This window comes from Thunnus albacares, chromosome 6, assembly GCF_914725855.1.
Source record: "Thunnus albacares chromosome 6, fThuAlb1.1, whole genome shotgun sequence".
Lineage (NCBI taxonomy): Eukaryota > Metazoa > Chordata > Actinopteri > Scombriformes > Scombridae > Thunnus > Thunnus albacares.
In genome coordinates, this window is record NC_058111.1 from 3,732,805 (window position 1) to 3,760,803 (window position 27,999).

General features: G+C 38.9%; 1 protein-coding gene across 2 annotated transcripts; it reads left to right on the forward strand.

Annotated features, from left to right (window-relative positions):
- On the forward strand, nucleotides 1–26,911 carry clip3 (CAP-GLY domain containing linker protein 3). Of its 2 annotated transcripts, none has more exons than XM_044355231.1 (14): nucleotides 1–121; nucleotides 6,043–6,450; nucleotides 9,312–9,451; nucleotides 12,572–12,665; nucleotides 13,716–13,877; nucleotides 14,005–14,123; nucleotides 14,489–14,725; nucleotides 16,832–16,967; nucleotides 18,393–18,542; nucleotides 18,688–18,819; nucleotides 19,671–19,794; nucleotides 20,138–20,205; nucleotides 20,726–20,798; nucleotides 21,712–26,911. In XM_044355231.1, the coding sequence occupies exons 2-14, from the start codon at nucleotides 6,066–6,068 to the stop codon at nucleotides 21,764–21,766; spliced, it is 1,875 nt and encodes a 624-aa protein (XP_044211166.1). In that variant the 5' UTR covers nucleotides 1–121; nucleotides 6,043–6,065; the 3' UTR covers nucleotides 21,767–26,911. The 2 variants fall into 2 exon arrangements, with proteins under 2 accessions (XP_044211166.1, XP_044211167.1); XM_044355232.1 differs by lacking the exon at nucleotides 1–121 and adding an exon at nucleotides 16,478–16,528 and having other exon boundaries at nucleotides 6,305–6,450.
- Nucleotides 26,912–27,999: the final 1,088 nt, after the last annotated feature.

Consider the following 27,999-nt stretch of genomic DNA (forward strand, 5'->3'; position numbering starts at 1 on the left):
AGAGGGAGAGAGAGGTAAATAGGCAGCGGGAGAGAGAGATAGCAGAGCATCAGTGTTGTTTCTGCTGTGGACCAGGGAGGAGAGAGAACCATCACCGAACAACCAGCGGCTTGTTTTTCAGGTAAAAAACACTTTAATCTGCAGTTTATACTCACACATGTGTGTTATTTATAATATGTATAATATGTATTGATGATCATCAGGCTGTCGTGTTATTTCTCTGCCTCTGTGAAAGATGGAGATGCTGAGGCAGAGAGATGGAGAGAGAGGGGCGCTGTTCAAAAACAAAACCTCTGAAATAATCCTCCATTTGCTAAACCGACAGCCAGTTTAACATCTTTTTTTAAATCGACCACCTTCTGTTTTTTAAATATTTACATGGATATAAACGTGACCCCTTCACGTCTCTCTCTGCGTGTGCGTCCGTTCCATTGTTTCTCAGTGGGGCGTTTTTCCCGATCCTGCCCTTTACTACGCACATTGGCACAAACCACAAACTGGGATTGTGGCGGTTTGTAATTTCTGTTTTTTTATTTGTTCGGATCGTGACTGTAATGCTGGAGCTGACACTGTGAAGGACGCGCTGTCTGCTGCGTCTGTTCTTGTTTTTATGGCGTTTTTTTTTTCTGTCTCTGGTCGGGTTTGTTGTAAAATGGAGGCTGGATGGAGGAGGAGGAGGAGGATGCTGCCATGGCCTCCCTCTGCCTCTCACAACCTGCTGGTGCACATCACATGGTGTCCCTACACCCTGAAAATCATCCAAAATCAACAGATATAACCATTTAATGAGTATTTAGTGTCTCTGTGTGAGTCTGTCAGTGGTGCTCAGTGTTTAAAATGACATTATTGTTGGTTTCCATCTTGTCCATTAATCCCACAGAGACTCAGTGTATGACAGATGCTCCTACTGATTCAATACAAGGTCATAATAATCTCATTTATAGGTTCTATAGGAATATTAAAGGTCCATCATATATTGCATGTTAGGAATGAATATACTGTATGTTTACAGTCTAACTATAATTTTGCCATCCTGATTTTCCATTTGGTAATATTGTTATTTTGGTCTATTCTGTACACACAACATCTATTGTGTGTCTGTCCTGGAAGAGGGATCCCTCCTCTGTTGCTCTTCTGAGGTTTCTTCCAGGTTTTACTCTTTAAAGGCTTTTTTGGGGGGTTTCCTTGTCTTATCTTAGGAGGGTCTAAAGATAGAAGGTCTCATTTGTTGTACAGATCGTAAAGTCACCTGAGGCAAATTTGTAGTTTGCATTATTGGACTATATAGATAAAAATGGACTTGACTTGAATGAAGGCACTCCTGACTATTGTTTGATTGCATTTTGCGTTGTGCACATTAAATATTTATTTGTTTTTACAGTATATTTGTTCAGGTGTTCAGTCTTATTTGATACCATAAAGTACTGTAACCCATTTGGGGAAAAGAGAGGTTTTATTGAAAATATCAACTACATACTGTATGATATGTATGATATCCACTCTGGTCTAGAATAGAATAGAAAAAATAGGGCGTCCCGTTGGTGTTCAAAGATGAAGTGCACAAAGGAAAGGTGCCATCCTGGGTTTAAATTCTGTCCATTTGAATATCTTTATTTTAACAATTATAACACATTGTCATGTTACAATGACAAGGTGTTCAAATCTTACTCTTTTTTTACTTAGAAGATTGACAGGAAACCTCAGGAGCCTGCGTCAGATTTTCAGAAATACCTTCTGAGAAGATTTTGAGATGTAAACTTTCAGCTGTCTGCGACCTCTGTGCGTAGAGGTCAAAAACAGAAAAGCCTGATGCTAAAGTACGTCACTGATCCTGATGATTCATCTTTCACATGCCTCCCAGCTACATTTTCACGGTTTTCCATCATTAAATTACAAAATACCACTTGTAATACATCCGAAAACAACAGGTACAGTGTTACAGCAATAATCTATAATTTTTCAAGATGATTGTTTGTATTTATTACGTCCACCTCTTCTCTGTGCGCATACTTTCATGTTTCATATTTGTCTATCCGTGCTGACTCACACAGTCGTGTTGCATAACCTTTATCGTGGCCTCAGCTGAGTCCTGTTTTTAGTCCCGTTCAGTCCGTGATTACTGTTCTGTTCAGGCAGGAATCTACCAGCTGAGACCACAGATTACATAAAGCACCGTACAGAAACAGAGACAGATAATTACTTTAAACAGAGAAATTAAATTGACCAAATGTCGCGGCAGGAAGTTTTCATCAAGGAGTGTTCATTGGACAGAAGGCTGGAGAGGATGTTGGAGTCGTTTCTCACATGTTGTTTTCATGTGATCACTTTGTTGTTATTATGTGATTTGAGCATAATGAAATGTTTACGACATTCAGACTGCAGCTGCAGGGTAAAACAGGAAATAGACTTCAATTTCCATCAATAAACTGAAGAAAGTGTGTTTAAGATGTATTTTAATTCATTTAAATTCAAATTTGATGCCTTCGTTTGATACAGATCTGTATCCTCTCTGCATGGATGTCTGATGCAACTGATAGCAACCGTTAGCTTAGCATATAGCTCATGCTGCAGACAGACAGTAGCTGACTCAGATTAAACAACAGTGCTGGTGTTTGTGTGGATTATAGTGTAAAGCTTAGAATATAGAGACATCTCATATGCCTCCCTTGACCTACTACATGATGTCTGTGTGTGTGTACTAATCCTCAGATATGGGCAGATGGATAAAGAAGATGTGAAAGATGAACAAGCTTCGACTGGTTTAACTGGCTTCTTCTGCTGATTGAACACTGTCTGCTCTTTACTTGGCTTCATTCACGCTGCAGCTCAGAGGCAGATTCATACTGAATGATTCTGCAGTTCACAATTTATGGTCCAGGGAGTAAGGTGTCCCTTATTTAGTCAGGTGGGAAGTCAAGTCTCTCATACAGGATTTGTGGACACATACTGTAAAACATCATACAGGAATTTAGTGGAATAAACTCATCTGTTGCCAATAACTTATGTTAAATATGTAAGTTTTTATTTATTTCAAGTTAATTTAACCTAAGAGTTTTTATTTTTAACTTAGTAAACATGAGTTCACCTGACATGAAATGATTAGTTGAATGAATGTACTGCAGAGACTTCACTTAACTTAATAAATTCAGTTTTTAAAGACATTAATATTAGCAGACATCCCAGCATGCATAATGAAAACAGTGCAAACCGTGATGGAGGTTATTGAATTCAGTACCTTCCTCTGAACACTTATAATTTAATAAGGTTACTGGGAGCAGCCACACATGTTGACTTTGTGCCGACTGGTACAATTTATCTCCAGTAGCATCAGCTGCAACTATAAATTCTTAGTGTGAAATGAAAAACTGATTTATCAACCTGAGAAAATGTAGACTGAAAGCAAATCAGACTGTGACGTTTGTCAACATGACTGAACAGTTGTTGATTGAATTTAATACCTTAAGTTTATTGAACTTGTTATATGTATTAGTTTTACATTTTAGCAACTCGCGAGACGACTTTAAACTAATTATTCAACTTATGTTCAGTCAATTCACATTTACGGCAGCAGGGGAACATCTGTTTCTAAGTAGAATGAGCTTAAATTGTTTTACAGTGCACATGGATGTAAGCGGATGATAAAATTTGGACTCTGGCTGCTACACTGGTCTGTAAAGTATAATTAGGATTTAAAAGTGTGGAGCTCAGTGTGGCAGATGAGCCTGTAATGCATCTGACCATCATGTCAGAGACTGGAGTGCCAAGCACAGACCTGCAAAATGAGATTTTTAAAGGTTTTTTTTTTTTTTTTTTTTAAATGGACAGCAGACAGTAAAGAGATGACAGAAAATGAGGAAAGAGGAAAGAGAGAGAAGGGGAATAACATGCAACAGGTCGTTTTGGTTCCTGGTTTGCACCATAATGCCTGTATTGCAAGATGTCCATATATTGGCTTTTAAACGATTAAAAGTTGCAAGTTGACAACATATAACTCCTGTCCTAATTACCATAAATGTCAGATGACTGTTGGATTTTATCCTGAAGATGGCAATGTGTCAAGATGTTTACTTGAAGTAAAAAAAAATTGAATCAGAGAAATGAGTGTGCAGCTTTCCCTGCTTTTCTTTTCTTTTCTTTTTTTTGGTTACCATAACTACGATCCTTTTCTATAAATCATCCACACATGCATCATCGCGGTTTGACGTGGCTGCTGTGTCAGTTAACACCACTGTGCTGTTTCCAAGTGTCGACATGTGTTGATGATCCAGAAATGATCTGAAATTTTATTACATTTGCTCCCTGGGTCAGCAATCCTTCTCTCTGTATGGCATGTATGACGTGTCCTATGGTATTAAATTATGCCTTTTAATTACATGTTTCACTTGAGAAAACTGTCAGTATCACACCCACTTTAAGTCACTGTAAAACAAAGGCAACCATTAATAGAATATCGTTATACGCAGATGATAATTCGATGTACGTAACAAAACCTCAACAAAGTATCTCCTGTATTCTTCAGCTGATTAACTATTTTTTGGCTTTTTTTCTGAATACTGTGTCAGCAGGTGTAAAAGTGAATTAGTGCCTGTTGGTTTGGATGATCTTGAGGTCCTGAATATGTCTCCTTTCAAAATCACAAAACTTATTTAGGTATCGAAATTACACAACAGTACAAATAGTTCTTTAGGGCAAATTTTCTTGCTTTCATTTATAAGTTACAATCATGTATTCAGTTTTTGGATTGAATAGAAGAGTTAACACAGGATGGTCTGTTTGCTGCAATTATTACATCTTTCTCAAAATATACTAATGAATGTCACAAAATCAGAGTGAGTGGATACCTCATCTCCCAGATTTTGGTTATTACAGGACATTCAATATGTTATCATGTTTTATGTTGATGCAACCTCTGTAGCTCCTATCTGGCTTGAACTGGAAGGACAGCTAGAGGTTTATGATATAAATCCATCTTTTCCTCCTTCCTTCCTTCCTTCCTTCCTTCCTTCCTTCTTACCTTCCTTCCTTCCTTCTTTCCTTGGGTGTTTGATAATGGAGGAGAAGATGGATGGTTCAGTAATGGAGGGAGTGGCTGCTGGATGGATTTCAGTGCCTTGTCCATTTGTTAAGTGGATTGTAGATTTAATCCAGTCAGGCCCGTCAACAGCTAATGATGGACAGGGAGAGTTAGCATTAGCCTTTTTAGCTGCTGCTATTATCATTATGCCGCAGTGGGTCAATTAGCTTTGCTTTCTCATTGTTTCTCCACACACACAAGCTAAGCACAGCATTTGTCTGGTGATGCAGAATGGAAAGACAGAAAACAAGGAGGCGTACCAAGATTCTTGTGCCAAACCAAACTAGATCGTACTGGTTTAACCTCAGATTGGATGACTGACAAACCTGCTGATGAGGCTGTCACAGTGCTCAGCCAAGCCAAGACAAGCACGTAGGCACTCAGATGTCAACTGACACAAGACACAAGTACAAGTCACAAGTTTTTAGGTCTTTGTCAATTGAAGATGCAAAACTTTCATGTCTGAATGCTGACACCAAAACAATATTTTCTCTGTCAAAACCATTAATAGTGTTTTTGTACAAAGCTGGGACTGGATTACTGGCCCAGATCGAAGGTCCCCAAAACCAGAGACTCTGTTTTAAGTGACTCTTTAGAAAGTCAGATCTTTTGATATTTACTCATAAGTTCAATCATTTTTATTAGAATACATTTTGTTTTTTCCCCTAAATACAACTGTTGGATGTTGAGTTTGTTTTGTTTTTCAGAACAACATTAATGAATTTAGTGGGGTGAGAAATGATATCAGTAAATCAGTTTAAAGTCATCTGCTTTTGTAATCAGGGTACATCAAGGTATACTTCATGAAAATCTGTAAAAATGGATTATGATGACCTTTTATCTGAAATAACTGTAATTCTTTGTATACATGTGCACAGGAGAGATAAAAAAAGTTTTGCCGATTGAAAAACAAAAACAAGAGAATCATATTTGACGTTATTAAAAGTGTCGTGCCTCCTCTCTGACAGGCCCAGCTGCAGCATCCCTCATTATGACTAAAGAGGAGAACCTGGAGGTGCAGGAGAAGGAGAGGCATGACCGGGAGGAGCAGGAGGAGGGGAGGGTCCAGAAGGAGGAGGAGGAGGCTCTGACTGAGGAAGAGGAAGAAGAAGAGGAGGACGATGAGGAGGAATACGAGCTAGAGGAGAGGGAGGGCGAGGAGAGAACGGAGGTGGAGGATGAGGAGGACGACGAGCAGGAGCAGGAGGAGGAGCGGGAGGAGAGAGAGGAGCGGGAGGAAGAGGAGGATCCACCGGCCGGCAGGGAGCTAGAGCCTGAGCCGCTGTCAGTGTCTGAGTACCAGAGTCCAGTTCATGAACCGCGGCGCCGAGCCATGGTGCATCCCTCCGCCCAGGCACCTCTGCCCAAAGACTACGGTATGTCATACCACCTTAAATACACATCTTCATACCACCTTTAATACTACATACTGTCATACCTCTCTGCCCTCCTGCTATATCACTTGCACACTTTTATAAAGGTGAATGGTACATCTGTGTGGACAGGTATAACCTTAAAACTGCAGTAACTGATTTTCTGTCCACTAGTTTTTAGCAGAAACAAGTAGTGAACACAACACTGACACATCGTCATCTTTTAAGTGTAAAATGTTGGTTTGGTTTGGTTTTATTCTGCCATTAAACATCTTGCACTTAAGGCAATTTTCCACATATGCACCAGGAAAACAAACAAACAAAAGTACACATGTTGAACTTGTCAGCAAACAGTTGCTTATTTCCACATCCAGCAGTCACAGAGCAACATTATCATTCATTTGGAGTTGTGTTTCTGTCCACTTAATGAATGTAAATCCAATATTCACTCTCTTTTAGCTCTGTTTTTGCTCTCTACCAACTCCTGAGGGAAATATCTGGCTCTTTATCTGCTAAATGCTCCACTATGTTCACCAGCTAGTCTACAGCTAACTGTGTCTGTTTGCTGTTTGTAGCTGAGCAGGTAGCATACAGTGGCTTTTTAGAGCTTTTTCTCTGAAAACAGCCGCGAGCGCTGACATTTATTTGTTTTTCCTTCTTTCCTCTCCCATTAATCATCTCACGACCCAACAGATTTATCTGGTGGCTCTTTAGAGGGGCCCAACCCCTAGGTTGGGAATCACTGGACTAAACTAGCTAACTGTATATAAGGTAGTTCAAACTCCACCTCCAGCAGCTACAACAGTAACATGCTGCATAACAATCTAATATTGTTGTATGTAATAAAATATCAGTCACAGGGGATATTTTACAGCAGGGCGAGTACTTTTACTTTGGATACTTAAATTAAATTTTGCTAATAATACTTCTGAACTCTTACTTTATTGGGATTTTGAGTGCAGGGCTTTTAAATAAACTTCAGCAGAGACTCCATGTCACTGCCAAGGCTTTAAAGTCTTACAAAACACTCATAAAAACAGACAGAGCTTGAGCGCAACGGTACAATAAAATAAACTGTTAAAGTCACAGACGACGGTGGATCGTCAGTACATACGGTCTGAATTTCTGACAGCCGTGTGTGCGATCAATAGGTTTGGAAAGCTCTGGATTGACTGCTTTATGGGCGACAGGCTAATTGATATTCACCAGACGAACTCAGAGCAGGCCAACTCCATTATACACTGTGTGTGTGTGTGTCTGTGTTTTCTCCATTTCCCAGCAGTGAATGAGCGGTCCTGCTCACCAGCCTGACAGAGAATTTTCTGTCCGGTTGTACAACTGGGAGCCAAGTTTTAGCCATTTATTTACTAACTGGTCACAATCCTACAGAACCTTTTTTTTTTGTTTTTTTAAATATACATCAATACATCAATTGTTTTTCTTGCTTCTATGAAAATTGCAGAGATTTTAGATAGGTAATCTATCACAGTGAAGCTATGAAAAGTAAGACATAAAAACTCAAACCAATAAACCCATCAAGTAAAAAAACCCCAAAAAACTCTGATCCAATTAAATTGCCCCTCCTAAACAACTAACATCCATCCTGTCCCAACTGAAAAACAAAAGTTTCCTATAAAAGATTATCCATAAAATGACAAAAAATTCTTAAAATGCAAAAAGAATGAATTTATTTTTCATGTGTAAATTTAACCACAACCTGACCTGGACCAATTTTGAGTAACACCTCACTTGTCTTCATTCAGCCGTCAGCTAGTCACCATAATTAGAAAGTTAGTTGTGGAATGTAATAGCTACGGCTGATGAAGTAAAATGGCTCGTTCAAAACTAGATGATATTAAAAAATGAAAGGTTGACAATGAAAAACGATTAAGGATCACTGGACTGAGAAATACCTTTCATTTTGATTAAGGGAACCATTGTGCTTCTTTTGCAATGAAACAGTGTCCATAACGACACCAAACACGCCTGTTTTGAAAGGTAAGAACCACTGAACTGAACCATTTGAAGTCATGATATCAAGACTCTGAAAGAATTATTGTAAAATCAAACATTTTCAACAATGAATGCAGGGAAGAACTCACTAATGAACACTTACACCAGTGACATCACACCTTTTTATGCTCAAGTTTAAGGACTTGGTTACACAACGAAGATGTTACATCTCCCATTAATACAGAAATACTGTTCATGCACATGGTTTTTGTACTGAAATATCATCATATAATGCACCCTTAATGTACCTTTGATGCAGTGAAAATGTATTAAGTGGTCCTTTAATACCCCTGTTTTAGAGACATAAACTAAAAGTAATGACCGATCAGGAGAAGAGAGATAAGAGGTAAAAGCTGTTTCACAGAAACCAGAATTTATACATAAAAAAACAAAAAACAGCAATATGAATGGCTAAATGGACAACAGTAAGACCTTCTGGATGTAGCCTTCTCAGATAGAAAAACCTGAAAAACAGAGAATAAAGTCAGTATCATGGTCTCAAAGTGAGGATTTGTGAGATTTATGAAACTATTTTTCCGTCTGTGGAAGTGAATTGTTGACAGAAGTGAAGTTTGTCGTTGAGCTGATTGCGGTTACTCAGTGAAATGAAATCTGCCTCAGAGCTCAAACTGCAGAGCTGGCAGGAAGAGAAACTGCAGAGCTCACAGGTCATATCTGATTTGATGACAGAAACTTCTTGGCATTGCCATCTGGGATAATTTCTACCCTCCAAATTTGGTTTTTTACTCTTCCCTCATTGGTTCATCTTCCCTCCTGTTCGTCCCTGTCCCCTCTTTCTTGCTCTTTGGGTTTACCTTAAACTCTACTTGTGTCTGTCTGTCTGTCTCCAGCTTTCACCTTCTTCGACCCCAATGACCCGGCATGTTTGGAGATCCTCATGGATCCTCGGACCACCATCCCCGAGCTGTTCGCCATCGTGCGTCAGTGGGTTCCCCAGGTGCAGCACAAAATCGACATCATCGGCAACGAGGTGAGAACATCACAGACTTGTGACTCTTTTACAACAAAGAATTCTTAACCCAACTACTTAGAATTACTTAATTAGTTAATTGACAGAATATTAATAGACTTAATAATTGATCATGATTCGTTTTATCAAATACAAATACCAAACATTTGTTGACTGCAGCTTTTGCATCACAAGCTGAATCCTGCTTCCTTCAACTGTTTTGAAAGAGTTAAAGGATGAGTTCACATTATTTCAAGTCTGTCTTAAAACAACAGTCAGGAGCCCAAATGAGCATTGAAAAAGGTTTTGCTCGCTGTAATAATTCCTCCTGTTCATACCGACCACTGCACAGTCCTCGTTTGAGCAATTATGTATTTAAAAGTCTATCTGAAGCTTATATGAGGCTTCGTCAGTCTGAGTTAGTCAAATAAAGTGGAAATCTTCCACATTTACAATCTTTTTAGTAAACATTTCCCTGTTTGTGTCCTGTTCAGTTGCAGTGGAAGGACTGTAACAAAAAGAAGGAATTCGAAACTAAAAAAGCTTTATCTTTGAAAGATATTGACTTGATTTGACAGTTTAAACCTCATATTAGCTTCAGATAAACTTCTAAATACATTTTTTGCACAGAGACAGGGCTTCGGATCATCACTTCCATTGTAAGTGCATTATGAAGGGATCTTCTAATGGTCAGTATGAACAGGAGGAATTATTACAGCAAGAAAAACAATGTTCATTTGTGAAAGTGACTATTGTTTTAAGACAGACTAGAAAATTGTGAATCCATCCTTTAAAGAAAGCTAAAGAAGCTAATGCTAACAGTACAGATGCTGCTTAAAAAAAGGGGGTTTGGATTTCAGCTTCCTGAATGTTTAACTGCATGTCTGTCTTGCCTGCCCTAGTTGCTCTTGGCGTGGAGCTTGAATCCAGACTCGATTGTCACTGTCACGTTGACCCAGATTCAACCCTCTGGACACACATACACACACACACACACACACACACACACAAGGAGATAATGAACAATGACATCTCACTGAGCAGCGAGGAGCTAGTATCGGAGCTGAACGCTGGAGCGAAACATTTCACATTTCATTCTGTTGAAGGAACGATTCATGATCCAGATATAAAGGCTGTTTAACTCTTACATACTGTTCATATTCTGACCCTTCACAGTATCTTCTCATAATTAGTCTCTATACCTCTATAACTTCTGAACCATATCATAAATACCTCATCAGTCATTGATAAATGGGTGATTAATCCTTAACGAAGCTTTCAGAGAGCAAACAACACTCACAGTCACACAATATGTTGGTCCTATGTTACACAAAACAGCCATAATGACTTATATTATATTTTGGATAATAAATACGGTTCAAATTTAACCTGGAATGCTCTCTATGTACAAACGTGCATCAGTGTATGTTTATCAGCTGCACAAAATGTTTTAAAAAAGATTTTTGTATAATCTGGGTCACTTTAGGAAAAGTCATAAAATTTCAGCCTAAAAAAAATGTGTTTTTACTGCATTCAAATGTAAAAATGGGTCAAATTTGAAAGGTTAATACATCTTATTGTTTCCTGATGCTGTTTCCATCAGAAACATTTATTATCATTGATATAAATGATGGACAAAACTATGAAAATGAGGACCAAGTTGTAATAAATCTAAATATTATGTCTAAATGATCAAATCAAATAAAAACTAAAAGATCAGCTCAGGTTTTTGTGATTATTATTTGTAGTTGAATTGTTTGTTGCCATCCTGAAACACACGGATAAAAGAGATTCAACATGGGAGAAGAGGGAATGGATAAATAATAACTGAGTGCAGCTCAGTGTTGACTTTAATTGAAGGGTCGGTCCACACTGTAAATACCGACTGCACCAACAGCCCTCATGTACACTCAGTATACACACATACAAAGTTGTTTTTTTGTTATTTCGACTGTTGCATTGACTTTCATTATTTCCCTGCAGACACACGCAATCGTGATAATGACCCAGATAAAATGGCTGCATGGACTAGAAAAAGAGACAGAGCGGAGAGAGAAAGTGGTGCAGAGGAGTGAGAGAGAGAGAGAGAGAGAGAGAGAGAGAGATGGAAAGTCAGTGAGACTCTATCATGACTCAGCAGGAAGCTGACTCAGCCTGGAGGAATATAAAACAAGGAGCAGACAGTGACATGACTCAGAAACGAGGAGTCAAGCGATCGAGTCTTAGCGAGACAATCGCTGATGTTTCAGATCGTCGTGTTTTCTGCTGCCATATTTTATCTTTTAATTTGGCAGGTGATCCTTCCTGTAAACTATAAAATATGAAGCCGAAGAGTAACTGGAACTTCTGCTCAAGAATATCTAATAATGTGGTTCATTCAGTCTTTCTGTTTTTAGCTGCTTTTAATGAACCTGGGTTAATTAAAAGCATCAGAGCGGGAAAAACTATTAATGTCAACCTCCTAGTTTTAACTCTGAATCAGACAGCTGTGATATCTCCCACTATAAAAGAACTACAGCAGTGTCAACAAACTGGTGTCAAAATGGCTGAAAAACCAGCATCACTCAAACATCTCAAGCTTTATTTTCACCCTTCATACAGTTCAAAGTGCTTCACAGATGACTGACACGATGATTATGAGACGGAACAAACATTAACAGTAAAGCAGTTTTAGATGAATGCACACACATAGTAATAACACTAATACAGTTGATCCATTTAATAAAAAGGAGCTATATGTTGTTATTGTAGATTTGGTTTTTGGTTTTGAGACTAGATGTTCAAATGAAGGTTGTTCACTGTTTAAATAAGTGATAACATAAAATAATACCTGCTGATAATGGAAAATATGAAAAATAATAAACCAGGCAGAGCTGAAGATGTCCACGATGGAAAACAATGACTTCCTCCATGCACATTTTCAACAATTAACTGAAGCTACATTAGCCACTGCTAGTCCTGCTACTACAATGAGTCCGATATTTTCTTAAGTTACTTGTATTTTCCGTACAAGAACATTTAACTAATGATTCATCAGGATAATGTGATGAACAGCTGTTGTGTGCACTAAACCATGAACGATAACTTGTGACTCTCTGTTAACATCCGTCCTGTGTGTCGTTTTCCTTTTCTCTGTCTCAGATCCTGAAGCGAGGCTGTCATGTGAACGACCGCGACGGTTTGACCGACATGACGCTGCTTCACTACAGCTGCAAGGCTGGAGCACACGGAGTCGGTAAGATGCTTATTTAATGTCAATCAGTCAGTCTGACACAACCGAGCTCGAATCCAATGCAACATTTAAAGGAAGATGATCAGTTAAATTTATTTACTGTCAGCAAATCCCATAAAAACAAAACCAGTGATGAACTGATTCTACTGACAAGTGTTGCTTGTTCAGCCGAAGCTTGACAGAGCTGGTTTGTCTTTGCCACAGTCCTGTCAGGTCAAGTCAGTTTTATTCATACAGTCCAAAATCACAGAGTTTAACCTACATCTTACGTCTATCATTAGACCCTCAATTCAGATGAAACCCCCCCCCAAAAAATAACCTCTTTAAAGGATAAAGCTTGCTGTTTTCAGTGAGGTTGTGATTATGTAGCACAACAAGCTACAACAAGCTATTGCTGTTATTAGTCTTTAGAGTCGGAACAAACTACCAAAACCATTGTCTTTGTGGTGAAGGAACATGTCACCCAGTGCAGCTGTCGATGTGACTCACTGATGTATTTTTAATAGTTTTTGGACAACAACTGAGGTCTACAGCACAGAGGAATAAGATATATCAGGCTTTGGATGCACACACACAATACTTGTTAGTAGATCAGTTCATAGTTGGTTTGGCTCTGCACATGAGATTTGTTGACAATAAGAAAAATTTAAAATATTGCCAGCCTTATCCTTTAAATGAAAGCAGCAAATTCCATTAAAAAACCAAAACCAAAGATTAAGTCCAAAATCACATCTTTGCCTCAGAGGGCTAAACCTCCAGCTTACTATTACCTTACTTACCTTACTAACCTCCACCTTACCTCTATTGTTAAACCCACAAAACTAACATCAATTCCAGAGGTACAGAGGAGGGATCCCTCCTCCAGGTCTGATATTAATATAATGAATCCAATCAAATTGAATACGTCCCTGAAAGATTCTAGTGAAATGACTCCAATTAAACGAGTCCAACATCAGTTCTTCACATTGTTCCAAGTCAGTGCAGCTTGGAGGATCTGTGGTGTGACGGATGTCGTCGCGGCTTCTTTTAGTTTCATCTTAACTGTCTGTGCAGGCGACCCGGCGGCGGCGCTGCGCCTCAGCAGCCAGCTGATCTCTCTGGGCGCCGATGTGAGTCTGAGGAGCCGCTGGACCAACATGAACGCTCTGCACTACGCCGCTTATTTCGACGTCCCAGAACTGATCCGAGTCCTGCTCAAAGCCACTAAACCCAGAGGTACACACACACACACACACACAACAATCATTGACTTTTCACTCACATTTGATAATCACCAGTCTGTTATTTGTGAATCACAGACATCCTCTTCTTCTTCTTCTTCTTCTTGTGTTCTTCTCCACAGTGTTGAACTCCACATGCAGTGATTTCCACTACGGGACGGCTCTCCACATCGCTGCCTCCAACCTTTGTCTGGGTGCAGTCAAATGTCTGCTGGAGCACGGAGCCAACCCCACCGTCCGGGTAACAACTCGCTTTTCTTCTTTTTACCATTAAAAAGTCGTTACCCCAAACTTCAGCTTGACATCTGACATCAAACTACAATTTAAAATAAAGTTCTGTAGGATTGAACAATGCTTGGCTGCACAGCATGTGTTCGTCAAGACGGTGGAAAAAACTAGATTCTCTAGTGAGTGACATGTACTCCCTAAATCCAGAGACAGAACTCCATTTATGGATTCAAAAAATAATCCCTCCGGCTCATGTTTCTTTCCTTGAATGCTCCGTGGCTTTATCTTGCTCTTATAAATCTTGACCTAACTAAAGAAAAGTGTCACTCTCTTCTCCTTTCCCTCCTTTGCCCCCTTTCTATCATTGTCTCTCTGCAGAACGATAAGGGCCAGGTTCCAGCGGAGGTGGTTCCCGATCCGATGGACATGAGTCTGGACAAGGCGGAGGCCGCCATGGTAGCCAAAGAGCTGAAGCAGTTGCTGCTGGACGCCGTTCCTCTGAGCTGTAACCTTCCCAGAGCAACGCTGCCCAACTACGACAACATCCCAGGAAACCTGATGCTGACCTCGCTGGGGCTGAAGCTGGGAGACCGCGTGATGCTGGACGACATGAAGGTCAGAACCGTGCTCCGGATTAGATTTTATATGTCAGTCAACACAATGAAATGATGAAAATGAAATGTTTTAAATCAGAAAATGTGTTGCTAAAACACAGTATTTGAACTGGTGTTTACTGAGAATGCAGAGGGAAACAAAATGCAAGGGATCATGGGTGAAAAGAGATTTTTTTCTAGTGTTAACAGGTAATCCTGGTGATTTTCTATGTTTTTCTTGCTGTCAACAAATCCCATGTGCAGACCCAAAACAACAATGTGTTAGTCTGTCTCTCAATACTTCCTGCCTTTGCTACTATTGACTGACTTTGTTCCTATTGAAGTAAATCTTTAAGAACACAAATATATAGTCTCATCTTTTAAAAAGGCTCAGTAACTTCCTGAAACAGCTGGTTGGCAAATATAACTCAAATAACTGGAGATAGTACAGTTGTTGGGGACTATTTTCAGCAGTGGATGAATCCACATTTGCTGCTCTAGTGAGTATCAAAATAAACTACAGTGTGTGTTCATGGTGATGAAGGAACATGTCACAGTGTAATGTGGCAAATGTGGAATAAGATCTATCAGGGTTTGGATACACACACAATACTTGTTAGTAGATCAATTCATTGTTGTTTATCTCATTTCACAGGATTTTGTTGGATTTGTTGAATATCACCAGACTTATACTTTAAGAGCTCATCATGCTTAAAACAAATTAGTTTGTTTGATCACTTCCAAAGTCAAAGATTTTTATTGTGTTGCACTCGACTGCTCACACGAAAAGTGACAGAAGTAATTGTTTGGGAAAAAAAAAATCTTGAGAGAGAAGTTCAAACTCCACCTTTAATTTCACACCTGGATAATCACTGAGTAAAGTGGATGTGATTGTCAGACTGTCGGCTCTGATGTCAGAAGGAGTTAGAGGGGTTTCAGACGCTGTTCGATGATCTGATGAGCTTTCAGCACTCCTGTCAGGTTAAACATGAACCTGAACGATACAAATGCAAAAACACAAAACAGTCTGTCAAAGGAAACCATGTGGAGGGTTGACTCGTCATTCAATGAAGCGTTAAAATCTGAATTTTCACATTAATCACGAAGTTGCTTTACCCCTCAGTTTGTTCTATTTTCACTTCAAACCACCTGAGATGTAAATTGAGACTTATTGTGAAGGACATTTTAGACCCTGCTGAAGCATAAACAAGACACTGAATCTACATTAAACCAGCAAAATTCTAAAACACTGTTTTCGTGCAATAACGACAAGCGTCCACACCGTTTCAGTTTCAACCTCTGTCCATATTAAAATGCCAAAATGGGTAATTCTCCTCCTACTGGGCATGTGAGGAGGACAGATGAGCAAGTCAGCCACAGAAAACCAGCGAAGAAGAAACAGTCTACTATCACTGATATGACAGCGTTTCTACAAAGCTCAGTTTTCCTCGCACAAACCAAATATACACACATACAGGGGAGGAAAACGCCATTTTATTCTGGACTGAAGGCCAGAACGGCTCATCGTGACTAGAACTAGGAAGTGAGTCCTGTCCACTTCCAGGCTGATAAACCAAGACATTCTGCTTCCTATAATGACAAAATACAGTCATAAAGCTGTTTAAGTGTGTGTTCCAAGTCAGGAGATTGAGAAAATTTACATAATGTTCCTGAAATTATGTCACATGAACATGGCTGCCCACAAAGTAAACAAATGTGAGCTTTTACATGTATTTGCTGTTTGAGCTCTGAACAGTGTGTTCTCGCTGTGTAGCTCCAGAGAGACCAGAGCAGAGACGACAGCCCGCCTGCAAACCTCAGACAGGTTGGTGGGAAACGGGCGCCGGCTGGAAACGTAGATTAACTGGACTGACTCACCACACTGACAACATGCTCTCTTCCTGTCACATGGCAAATTAAAAAAAATCTGCTCCCTCTCACTCCCATCTGTAGCGTTGATGCACTTGTTTGTTACATTTCCTCCCTTCCCCTTCCGACACTCAGACTATCTGCCTCCATGCAACCTACTGTAACCAGCTAATGGAGCTCTAAAGGCATGTTTCAAGGGCGGGAATGATTTCACCTCTTAACTCGAGAGATGAGATGTCTCTCTCCGTCTCTCTTTCAGAGCGGCACTCTGAGGTTCTGCGGGACTACAGAGTTCGCCAGCGGTCAGTGGGTCGGCGTGGAACTCGACGAGCCGGAGGGGAAGAACGATGGAAGCGTCGGCGGCGTCCGTTACTTCATCTGCCCTCCTAAACTAGGTAACAGCAGCTGCCACGGTGCCTTTGAGCAAGTCAGTGAACACCTGCGTACGCAATGCCAGAAGGATTTTCTTTATGTTGAGAAGTGGAGGCTTCATTATTTATTGTCAGGGCTTTTGAGGTTGTATACTTACTTTAAATCCTCCTATTTAGCATTTATAAGCGTATATTAACATTAACAAATTTGTTACAATACATTATAATGTAGCTGCAAGCAGATATAAGTATTTATTAGTGTGTTTGTCCACTATAACACAACTATAACTTTGCCTTCATAAGAGAAGTTGTGCTTTTTAACAAATACTGTACATTAATAAACATTTAAAATGTCTGTTATTAACCATTTATGAATTTATAAATGTTTATACACTGCTTATAACTGCTAAATAGAGGGACTTAAAGCGAAGTATTACGTATATATGAACATGCAAGGCTGGGGAAAGTCAATTTCAAGTATCATACTGTATGTCTACTGCAAACACTTTTGTTGATTCTATTACTAAACAATAACAATTGCAGATTTAAAAAAAAAAGTAAAAAGTCAGAACAGTCAGGCTTTTATGGGACAGAAAACAGCCAACTTTATGTGGAAAACTTTGAAATGAATGTCAAAGAACAACAGGAAATACACAAGCAAACATAAACAGGAAACACATTCACATGAAAAACAGAAAGTAACTTACTTAGTGATTTCAGCCTGGATTACTGCTCATACCAGGTCCCAAACGATGGTTTTTATCATGCCGATAATGTGCCAAATCAAAATGAATAACAGTTAAAGTGCACATATCTGAAGCATGGACTCACCCAGGTGACCCCAGTTTATAGTTGCTACTCAGAAAAAGAGGGAAATAGAAGCCAAACAAAAGATAAAAAAAAAAAATTGTTTGCAAAATGTTATGTTATTACTTGGTGGGGCCACATCCCCATCTAGCTCCACCCTAGCGCTGCCTTTCATCCCCTGACTGGTCCAGTGGAGCCTCTCAGTGGACGACAGTAGTCAAAGACTCCAATAAGAAGGCCAATAAGAATGATTCTCACATTACAGTACTTGGTGTCCACTGGTCAGTGTTATGAGTGTGAGATATACTGGTACTGACTGGTTACACTGCTGTAATATAACGACATCTAGCAAAAAGGGAATGTTTGCCATTTAAAACATTTAAAAGAATAGTTTGCAGAATATGTCACCAGCAATTAACACCAATTTGAATACCTCAAATATTCCAGAAATGGCAGAAAGACTATTTTTCTCAAATATTGGTGGAGACCAAACCAGAGCTAAAAGGAGAGCTTGTTCTGGAGTCTTTCTGCCCCAAAGTTGTCAAAAGTTTTCCAGTTTTTCTTTATCCGATCACAGGAATGAACTCAAGATAACATCAAAGGTTTTGAGGTTTCAGGGTGTTTGTCTCTTCTGTCCTGCAGGGATTTTCGCACCGGTGTCAAAGATTTCCAAGGCTGTGGATCAGGCGCTCTCGTCTGTCACCTCCACCCCCCGAACGCCCCGCATGGACCTGGCCTCCCGCCTCGCAGGAAAGACCAAGAAGGAGAAAGAGAAGAAGGAGAAAGAGAAAGGTAAGATAGCCCTGATATTTAGGAAGAAATAGCCTGTGATTACTGTGAATACCAGTAAAGGTCATGGTGCAGTACAGTATATTTGTATCAGTCCTGATCGGCAAGTGTAAACCTGGTTGTGAGTGTGTTCGCTGTGTGTTCTCAGCCCAGAGGAAGAAGTCGTCAGTCGCCAGTCTGGATCCGGAGGGAATGAACGTGGAAGTCGGTGATCAGGTTCTGGTGGCCGGACAGAAACACGGCATTGTCCGCTTCTATGGAAAGACCGACTTTGCTCCAGGTCTGTCTGCTGGTCCTCTGCTGGTGGACTCTCTACACTGTATACACAGATTACACCGTTGTTCCAGGACAAAACTACACAAAATCTGTCCAGATGAGATGCCAGTTATCACAAACAACTTTATTTAACCACATATATGTTTTATGTATACTAAATTCACTTGGTCTGACATTATTTCTTAAGTCATTACCTCTAATTATCCTCAGCTCATCTGAATAAGGGATGAACTACATTCAGCTTCTTTTCTTACTATTCCTGTGTTTTCACTTACTAATTAAATACCAATCAATACTTTTTAATACATTCTTTGACTTAATAATTGTTAAACTGAGCAACTGAGCAATCAGTGTATTTGAACTAAGCTGCTAAATACATCTATTTCAGAAAATATGCTAACATGGTTAGCATGTTAGGAAGTTAACATGCTGTTTGCGTGCTGGTTAGCATGTTTATTTGTTTTTTCACTGTCATTTTTTTCATATGTGTAACTGTGTCCGGCTGTGCCTGACAAATTGAGTCTGACATGTCCTAAAATAGCCACCGTACCGAGGAGAAAGCCCTTTTATTTATAACAACATGGCTTTTCCTCTGGTGCCACCGGACAATCTTTACTTTTACCCCAGTAGTGGTGAGAATCTTAAAATAACAAAATTGTCAGTTTTGATCAGACAAACAAGTTGTCTTCCTTTGTCTTCTTCTTCTGTGTCCATTTTGTCTTGAGGCTTGAGAGGGTGACAGTTGTGTCAAAGGAGTTTTTCACTCAACAGTGATAATTAGCAGCTTTTAAAAAAACAGTTTACGACCAGTCAGAAGCAGACCGGGTGTGATCTGATCTGCTTGTGTCCCTGCAGGTTACTGGTTTGGTATCGAGCTGGATCAGCCGACAGGGAAACATGACGGCTCAGTGTTTGGAGTCCGCTACTTCAGCTGCCTCCCCAAATATGGAGTGTTTGCTCCGCCCTCCCGCGTCCAGAGGTGAGGATGTATTTAAAAAAAAACAACACCAAACCTTTGTTTTATTTACAGCTGATTATTATTTTAATTTCCCTTACCAGAGTATGTCAGAGTTTATTTTTGGTACATGAAATAGTTTGATGATGTTATAAGTCCATGATTATTATAATTACACCATGTTTTTTATATTAAATTCAAAATACTAAAGAGTATTAAAGCCAGTGGAAACCTGGTTCCAGAATAACATTTACAATAGTTTTCTTCCTCTTCAGAAGTGTCTTTTTTTAATGTGATATATTTATTATATACATCATGAAAACACCAATAAACTGAAAGTTCATTCTTTTTTTTTTTTTTAAATCAGAATCGGAGGTCCTAAAGACGGCTCACAGAATGACAACTCCATGGTGAAGAAAGTGCATCAGGTCACAAGTAAGTATCATCACGCTCTTACAGCATCTCGGTTTCTTGCTAGTTCAACTTTGTACCTGAAATTACTGTAGTTTAATTGTGCAAATGGTTCTGTAGTGGACAATTATACCACAGCAGACAGTTCAGGAATATTTGCCTTTGTTTTTCATATATCTCAGAGTTCAACTGGACTTGTTTTAATCCTTTCAGATGCTTAAGTTATGGATTCTGTTGTAAAACTGAGTCTATTAATGTTGCTGTCTTTCTGCAGTGAAGGTTGAAAGCAAAATAGTTTCATTACTGATAGAAATAATGTACAAAACTACCAAAACAAAACCCAAAATAACAATAATACACAATTTTAATTTAAGGTTCAGAAGCATAAATTCATAAATCTGAACAAAGGTTTGTGTTGTGATGGAGCATAGAGCTTATTCACCTTTATATTTACCCCTAAATCAATGATTGATGGTGAACATCAGTAATTCCTTCCCTGTTATTAATATCATTGACATATTGTTTGTTTGTTTGTGTCTTGCAGTGTCGCAGCCCAAGCGTAACTTCAACACAATGCGTTCTCCTAAAGACCTGACCTCTGAGAGCTCCATATCCAGGTGAGAACAGTAACGAGACAATAACATATGCTCTGTACACCTAACCCTAACCCTAACCCTTAACTCTAACCCCTAACCCCTAACCCTAACCCCTAACCCTAACCCTAACCCTTAACTCTAACCCCTAACCCCTAACCCTTAACTCTAACCCCTAACCCTTAACCCTAACCCTAACCCCTAACCCTGAACCCTAACCCTAACCCTAACCCTAACCCTTAACCCTAATCCCTAACCCTTAACCCTAACCCCTAACCCTTAACCCTTAACCCTTAACCCTAACCCTTAACCCTAACCCTAACCCTTAACCCTGATCCCTAACCCTAGCCCCTAACCCCTAACCCTAACCCTAACTCCTAACCCTAACCCTAACCCCTAAGCCTAACCCTACAGCTCTGAACTTCTGCCTTAAAATATCTGAAAATATTAAAATGTGGGTTTATGCTGCATTTACATCACATGGGACTGATGGTAGTGATGGTAAAGATTCCCATGTTTACCATTTACGAGCCATCATGTCATCAGACAACTCAATACAATTTTATGACGGCAGAGTTGGTGAGGATTAAAAATAACATTTAAAATATAACACTATATCCATTAATCACCTTTAATGATGGACTCTGGCTGGTTTGAGGCGTCCATGTTTGTTTTCAGCTATTTCTTTATTGGAGTTTCCCAGTTGTAACTGCAACTTGTATGTGTTGTTGTGGACGTTATATACAAGCAAGAAATGGGTAAATATGGTAACTCCAATGTGACATAAATGCAGCATTTCCTTTTTTTTACAAAGATAAAATATCATAAGTTCCTGATGTGCCACATGTGAGCAAAAAAACTGAATTTGGGTCACAGAGTCTTCTTCCTCATCTTCACATGTCCTTCCTCTTCCTCTTCCTGTCTTCTTCTCTTCCAGGTTGCTGTTCTGCTGTTGGTTTCCGTGGATGCTGCGTGCTGAGATGCAGTCCTAACCTCCTCTCCCTCCTTTACCTGTACACCGGATTGATCTCTCCGCTCTTCTTTTTTCGCCATCTCTTACTTTCGCTCTCCTCACTGAGTCTCCTCAGATTATCGCTGTTGTCGGTCAAACTTCTCGTAGTGAAAACCCCCGTCCCTCTTCTCTCGTACGCTCAGCCCCAAATCCTTCTAATTTAGCCGTTCTATAGCAAAATCTATAGTGCCTTGTATCTGATCAAAACGTCCTGCAATCCTTTAATGAAACTGAGAATCCAGCTCTGCTAAAGCAATTCCCCAAAAATATTCTCTTTACCCGTTTACACATCTTATCATTTTGTCACATTGTCCCAGCTTGGTATTTGTCCACGTTGTATCATTTTGGGGCAGAAAAACTGCTGTTTATTCACTCTGAGGATAACAAAAAAACCACATAGCATTAGCTTGTGCTGCTACATGTTTTGTTTTTGCTGCTACTAGATTTGGGTCTCACCAAATTCTGGAATGAGTGCCAAACGGATTTGTCATAAAGTTTGGCACCAGTTGGTTGGAAAAGTGTAAATATTGTTGATGGTTTCGACTTTGCATATTTGTTTAAATCCGGAAACATGCTCTGCGTAAGTACCTGAACACACGCAACAATGGCACGATTGTAAGCTCTCCTGAGTCCTGAAGGGGGCGATGTAGTCGAGACTCATCAAACTCTGCTGCCTTGACAGTTACAGTTACTTCAGATCTTTCTTGTTGCCTTGAAACTGCACTTCACGCTTGTGTCACGTTGCAGACTTCTTGTGTTTTCAAGCACGGGTGTGAACGCCATTCATGAGTCGCTTCAACGTGTTCACGTACTCACGTAGATTATGTATTTGATTGACTTGAGTCAGTCTGTAGTGGTGGACCCAGATTTGGCTGCTGCTGCTTCACTACTCATCTGAGACCAAGAACTTCATTTAATTTGTGCTGTCTTTACAGTTTTCTCTTTTCTCTTGTGTCGAGACTATCTCTCCACCCTACATACTCTACATTCACAGGTGATGAAACTCTTTAAGGCACATAAGCTGAGGTGTCCACGCACTAATCGTGAACTTGTTGCTCTATTAGGATCACACACGCATGGCCTTTCTGACTAACCATGATTTGAACGTGTTTCGGAGCAGCCTTTAGCTGGAGAGATAGTCTCACACTCAGAGAACTATGGTTACACAAGTAACCAAGTCAGTGCTACAGATCTACTTTCAACCCTCAATACTTCTCTAAACTGTGTGTGAAGAACTTTATCACTTGCATGCTTTAATCTCAGATTTCAAACTGAAAACAGGGTTAATCATCTAGTATCTACTGACTTTGTTGTATTTTATCATGTTGTTACAGTCGATTATATTTTTTTATCTTACAGATGTGTAATATCACTGTTGGGGTGGAAGAGGACAAAATGGTTCTTGGTCTCTATGATATATATCTCGTCGCATGTGAGAAATGTTGCTCTGTAGTTAATACAGATGCCAACATTTTCTTACATCAAGTCGAATTTGACGTATTAAAGATAAAGTGTATGTTTAAGTTGCGTTAGTCACCCTTTCACAACAAATGTGAACACATAGGAAACAGCTGGATTTGTCTTTTTCCTTCATCACATCGAAAAAGAAAAAAAAAAGATTCAGCTAATTTAGTCTTAAATAGAAGAACTAGTTAGATATCATCTCGACTGAACGCCTTGGAATAAATAAAATGTCATTATTAATCAGTGTATTGCCAAATACAAACATTAGTCCTCCTAGTTAGAGTTAAAATACAGTGTATTATAGAAATCTTATAAAGAGCTACAGTACAATTGTAATGTCATTAACCAAAATTGCTAACAGACCCAAAACTTCCTTTATGTATCTTAAAAATCAAAAATGTTCAAATGAAAGTGTTTTCAGCCCCGAAACATGTGATATTAATGTTTTTGTGTTGCTTCTGTCATGCATATGCCTGAAAATAAGCTTCATTTAAACTTAATCTCAGCTTTACAACAATGAATCAGTTTAGAGTTGAATATTATCCAGCTCTGTTTCCCTACATCCAACATTAATTTTGTTCATCTTGAGGTTTAAAATTTTCTACCTTAGAATTTTAAACCCTGGACAAACTCTCCAGAGAGTCTGTGATATTTGTAAAAGTTTTCCTCCCCTCTTTCTCCTTCCCCTCTACTCTCATCCCTCTTTCTCCAGTTAAATAACTTCGGTACATTTGTGAATGTGAGCATCTGTGAAAAGACAAAACAAAAACACAAGTTAATCTAAACTTACATGTGTGCTTAATGTTAAAATCTTTCTCCAGTATGTGCATAACTGAAAACAGCAATATGTTAACAGTGTACCTATCTCTGTGTGGAAATGGTTCCTGTGTTAATGTCTATTTACACTCTGTAAGCACACTAATACAGAGAGATGAACACACTCACACTCTGATGCCCGAAACTACCAACAAATGTTCAGACGGAGAAAAGAAACATTTAAAAACAACAAATCAGTCACTGGAGGTACAGTACATTTACACCTCAGAGACTTTGAGATTAGACAAACAGTGCGTAAACCCAATAATGGAAACCCAAAGTTTATCATCTATATCTTTAAGTGATATTGCATGTATGGCATGTTTTACAGGTTGAATTTTCAATTTATGACCATGAATCGTTGCTCACATTTGTTCAGATATAGTTTGTGCTCTGGAAAGACTTGAGTATATTTCTGAATTTTGTGTTCCCACTCATTTTACTGTGAGTTATTTATCAAAAAGCACCTCACAAGTTAGTTTTCTCTTTTGGATAAAACATACAGATCTCAGAGATGCAACTGCATTTTTCCAGAGCTGTGAAACTTTATCAATATCTATATCAATAAAAAAAATGTAACAGATGATTGTACCTATAAATAATGGATAATAATATTACATAATATTGGGTTTTATTACTAAATTGTTTTATAACTATTCTGCACATTTCTGCATTTTTAAAAAGTAATTTTTCGTAAAAGTGCTGAAAACAAGAAGATGGCTCTTTGGTATTTTGGTAAAATCCTAAAGTGGGTGAAGTTTTGGAGTCCATCAGCCTCTGAAGCTGGTCAATGAGAAACTTTCTCCGAGTTCAGACTGAACAGGCAGACTGAACATTTGTTGTTGGTTCATTGAGTATTTTTCTCAGTTGTTCTTTACGCACTGCAGCCTTGACTAAAGGAAACACTTTGTGGTTGCTCTTGCACACTGCTGTTGATAACTGTTCTGTTTGTGCCCGTGGAGTCGGCTTCAACATTACACTAATGATAACTACAGCGCTTACACTCATCAAGTGCTCAGTTTAGCTCAACAGAGTTCAGTCAGGCCATGGCTGCATATGAGCTTTTCATTCAAAACTCTGCTCTGAGCGTCACTGCTGAATGTGAGGTCAAGCGGACAGGTGGCGCGAGTAACACGTCATCCAACTCTCTGGCTTTTGTTATGAGTGGTAGGTTGAGGTATGAGGAGTCCTGATTGGCTGACAAAGCACCGACCAGTTTAGCATTTTGGACACAAACTCCTGACCCATTAGCGCTTGTTTTGAAGGTGTTTTTCGGTCCGAAAGTTCAGGTGGTTTAATCATCTTGCAATCCTTGCTGTCCTTTTAAAACAATCATCTTGTGTGATCACTGCTTCATCCTAACAACAAGGCCAGGGTTCGCATCTATCTTGGAAAAACTGAAATTCAGTGAAGCAGCTTTCTAGGTAGAAAATGTCGTTGAAAATAACAGAAATGACCTGAAGGTCCTGAAAACTACAAAACTATAAACTACCAGCTTTTTTCAGGGATGAGGTGAGGTTGATATTATGCACACTGCTGATTTTAGTATTCGGCATCTCAAGTTCGCAGTGTACTGAGAAACCTGACTGAACTTAATTTCAGCTGTAAAATCTGAATAATAACTGAAATCAGAATTAAACTTCACTTTAAGCCACTTTTTCTGAACCACTTTGGGTTGTTGAAACTGTCCTTTAAAGGTTCTTGAAGACAGTTTCTTGAAAGGAGTGAGAATCTTGAAGTCCTGTTAACACGATATGCAGATGACTCACAGCTGTACCTCCCTGTATTCATATTGTTAGCTACTTTCCCCTGCCATGCCATGCCATGCCATGCCATGCCATGCAAACCGCCTGATGAACTTCAGTAAATCCACATGGTATAGTTCACATCTGTTTATAATTTCACACACAGGAAACATGTCGCTACAAATAAGCTGCTGCAGCACGATGTTCAGTGCTAAAGCTCCACTGAGTCAAGATCCGCTGACTCTTTCATTTTAGGTGAACATTGACGTTAGTGGACCACAGTGATGGTGGACGTTTGTCTTTGTACAGTAAACGTACAGTACAGTCATTGTGTCCCAGTGAAGCCTATGTTGGTTTGAACATTGTGTTCTGACTACCGTGTAAATGTGGAGCTTTCTCTGGTTTGGCCACTACGTGTCACTAGCGAGTCACTAGTTATTCATGTTACTACCAGAAAACATTACATAAGCTTTCTTCATTACATATTCTCTGTTTAATTTACTCAAATTAAAGGACCATACTACTAATTTTGCTTGTTTAAGCCCTTTAACTTCAAACTGTGCATACTGTATACACTGATTTGTAGTTTATGGACTAAAACACTCAGAATCACTGGTTTGGACCCTTCAGATCATCTATAATCGATCGGTGTACGTGTTTGAGAATATAATGTTGAACTCATTCTCATAGAAACTAACTCAGCACTGGTTGTTTTAACATTAATAAGTCTTAAGATTATACAGTATATAGCCTATATTTTGATAACTTCACTAAGTGTACTTTTTGTTCTCCAGTTTTGTAGTGTGTGTGTGTGTTACTTCGTGCTTGGTTACAGCCCATGTGTGTGAGTCACTCCTGTTTTAAAAAGTGCGTGAAACTGATGGACGTTAAAGGGGAAACAGGGGAGAACGAGCATCGGACGTCTTCATCTTAACAGATACTCACTGCATGCTCTCTCTCTTTCTGTAACTTTCTCTCTCAGTATTTTCTGATTTTGGTTTTTCAATATGTGTATCTTCTTCTCATCAGCATGGAAATGCTTCAAATAATAACAGTGACAACTTGATGAATATAATAAAGAATTTGATGTTGTTTTTCTACCTCTCCTGTCCATTGCTTTTACTCATAGAAATCATATCATAGGTAAAGTTTTGAAATGAAAATTTATTTTGGTCTGTAAGCAATTGCACAAAAATTAGGTATAGTGAAGACTTTAAACACTATTGTGATGGCCTTTTGCAAGCTAGTTTTGCTATTTAGACGTGGGTTACAGCATAATTTATGTCTATTATCACTCCCAATAATTTGAATAGTAAACATCGTCTCATAAGTTTGCTGACTTTGTCATGCAATTACCTAAGAATATGAATAATGAATAAATCCTTACCTTACCTTATCACAGCTACATTATTGTGTATCATCTGCAAATAAAACACATTTTAATTATTTTAAAATCTTACAAATATACATACAAATTAAACATTAAGGGACCTAACACTGAGCCTTGAGGGACCCCACAAGTAACCTTCATTAATTCTGAGATAATTTTATTTATCTGAACATACTGATACCTGTTTTCTAGATGTGGCCTCTGTAATGGCATATCTATCAATTCATTTAGTAGCAGGTCATGGTCAATACTATTTAATACTTTTATAAGATAAAGGAAATACTGTATATTTATTATTTTTTATTGCAGTTGATATTTCCTCTTCAAACTTTGTGCCAACAAAATTGTATTGTTAAATGATATTGGTATTCACACAGTATATTATATTGTTGTAAAATCGTCATATCTGTGAGAACTGTGAGAGCAAACACAGAGTTTAGGATATAGAGTTGATATGAAGGTCAGCAAGTCAAACAGCTAAATAACATGGACGCTTCTCATCTGCTTCCATTCAAAACCATAAAATAGTGCCTGATCTCTTGGGGAAATCTTATTCATTTTGAGTAAAGTAAAGGACATTTATGATGTATTTACAAAAAGTTGCAGCCCATTCGGCTCAAACATGGTGACCAAAAGTGTGTTTCTCAGTGTGCTTCAACAGAGAGAAAATTTTAAATGCAGTGTTTCTGTTTATATGAAGGGTACTAATCATAAAGACACATTTGTATTTTTCGAGCACACCTTCCTCCTCTAAAACCAGAAATAGTAAGTGTTTTTTTTTTTTACCATAATGCATCT

Coding starts and splice junctions, on each gene's coding strand:
- clip3 (XM_044355231.1), top strand. CDS start 6,066: ATGACTAAAGAGGAGAACCTGGAGGTGCAGGAGAAGGAGAGGCATGAC. Junction 12,666..13,715: donor GGCTGGAGCACACGGAGTCG/GTAAGATGCTTA, acceptor CTGTCTGTGCAG/GCGACCCGGCGGCGGCGCTG. Junction 18,820..19,670: donor AAAGACCGACTTTGCTCCAG/GTCTGTCTGCTG, acceptor GTGTCCCTGCAG/GTTACTGGTTTGGTATCGAG.